This window comes from Papaver somniferum, unplaced genomic scaffold (assembly GCF_003573695.1).
Source record: "Papaver somniferum cultivar HN1 unplaced genomic scaffold, ASM357369v1 unplaced-scaffold_10, whole genome shotgun sequence".
Lineage (NCBI taxonomy): Eukaryota > Viridiplantae > Streptophyta > Magnoliopsida > Ranunculales > Papaveraceae > Papaver > Papaver somniferum.
This window is the reverse complement of record NW_020618825.1, coordinates 325,998-327,947: the sequence shown is the minus strand read 5'-3', so window position 1 is coordinate 327,947 and position 1,950 is coordinate 325,998. Positions and strand designations below refer to the sequence as shown.

At 39.1% G+C, this 1,950-nt stretch overlaps 1 protein-coding gene across 1 annotated transcript; it reads right to left on the bottom strand.

Moving 5' to 3' along the window:
* Window positions 1-543: 543 nt before the first annotated feature.
* On the bottom strand, window positions 544-1,662 carry LOC113326836. Its single transcript, XM_026574513.1, has one exon. The coding sequence runs from the start codon at window positions 1,660-1,662 to the stop codon at window positions 544-546; it is 1,119 nt and encodes a 372-aa protein (XP_026430298.1).
* Between the last annotated feature and the right edge of the window lie 288 nt (window positions 1,663-1,950).

The following is a 1,950-nucleotide window of genomic DNA, read 5'->3' as shown; positions in this document are numbered from 1 at the left end:
AATGTGACACACGTAAACCAAAAAGCAACATAGATATAATAATGAGTTCAAGCACACATGACAGAACCTTATAAAACATCATTGGAAGTTCAGGGCTAATGGGTATTCAGGTTATAGTGAGTTCAAGCATAGATCATGTGAACGAAACTATTTAACAAGTAAATTTGAAGTTAGAACTGACCTTCCAGTAAGTCAAGTCGAAGAATATCGACCGTTTGTTAAACACCCGAAGCTCAGTTTCCTCATCAGATGCACCAGAACTATGCGTATTAGAAACAACATCCCTTTTCTTCTTCTCATTACGCGAATTACCATCCTTTGCACCTTTTGCCGCACTACTATGACCCTTCTCCTTTGTCATCATCTTCTTCTTCTTATTATTATTATTATTCTTTTCCTCTTTTTCTTCCTTTTTTCCTCATCGTTTTTCTCCGCTTTCCCAAAATCATTCACAATACTATTCTGACATTCAAATACCGCAGCAGCTGACATAACATGTGGTTTATCCCTCTTCTCAGTTTCCCTATTAAACAAGTCTTTTTACTATCGAAGAGGAGGATTATGATGAAGGAATCTCCTATGATTCATGTATATAGTTTTATGACTAAACGACAACCAGTTGCTAAGTGTATTCTCACCACAAAGAGGGTAGGCTTCCTTCCCTTTATACGTATATCCAGATAGATTACCATGTGCAGGGAAATCATTAATTGTCCACATCAATAAATCCTTCAAGTTAAATTCTGTTTTACTAAACGAATCATATACCTTCACGCCTTTCTCCCACAACTCAATCAGATCATCAATCAATGGCTGCAAGTATACATCAATGTTCTTACCCGGTTGTTTTTTTCCTGGAATCAACATGCTCAGAATAATGTTATCGTCTTGCATACACATCTTAGGGGACAAATTATTAACCACGATCATCACCGGCCAACAACTATGGGTTGCGGAAAGATCGCCAAACGGATTGAATCCATCAACAGCAAGCCCAAGATGCAGATTATGCGAATCTGAAGCAAATGCGGGAAATCTTCTGTCTATGTGCTTCCAAGCCAAAGAATCTGAAGGATGACGTATCTTCCCATCTTTACTCTTGTTCGTCGCGTGCCATATCAACTGCTCAGCAAGCTCAGCTGATTGATACAATCTCTTCAATCTCGGTACAATGGGGATGTATCTAAGAACCTTCACCGATATCTCTTTTTTGGGCTTGTCTATCATGTACGTATCGTCCTCCATGTTAGATGTGTCTTGCTTCCACCTAGAATAATGACATTTAGGACATTCATCTGCATCTTTCAACTTCTTTCTAAACAAGCAACAATCATTCTCACAGGCATGTATTTTCTGGTGAGTCAATTGATAAGATTTCAGCAGCTTCTTCACTTCATATGTGCTTTTAGGAAGACAATGACCTGGTGGCAACAACGAAGCAATTGTCTTGAGAAGTTCATCAAAATCCTTTCTAGATATACCACTAACTGTCTTTTGCATATACAATTCAACAGTGATATATAACTTTGTATGTGTTTTAGAATTAGGGTATAACGGAGTGTCAGCCGCCTCATCCTCCTGGTTGTCCAACCCCTCTTCCTGCCTGATTTCATGGCCCTGATCTTGATGTGCATCACCTTCAACATTATCCTCTACATACATCTATTCTGAACCATGTGTCGCTCCCTCTTGGCGAACATCGTTAAAACTGATAGCCGTCTCCCCGTGAAAAACCCACTCGGTGTATGTAGGATCCATACCTCGTCTCAGCAAGTGAAGATGCACATCATTCGGAGGAAGTGGCAAACCAAGATTCTTACAATAAACACAAGGAAAACTGAACTTAGAAGGATTTCCAGGTTTCTGAAAAACAGTCTCTATAAAATTATTCAATGCATCCTGGTATTGAAGACCAAGCCTACATAAAAGATAGATAAAATCAAAACACCG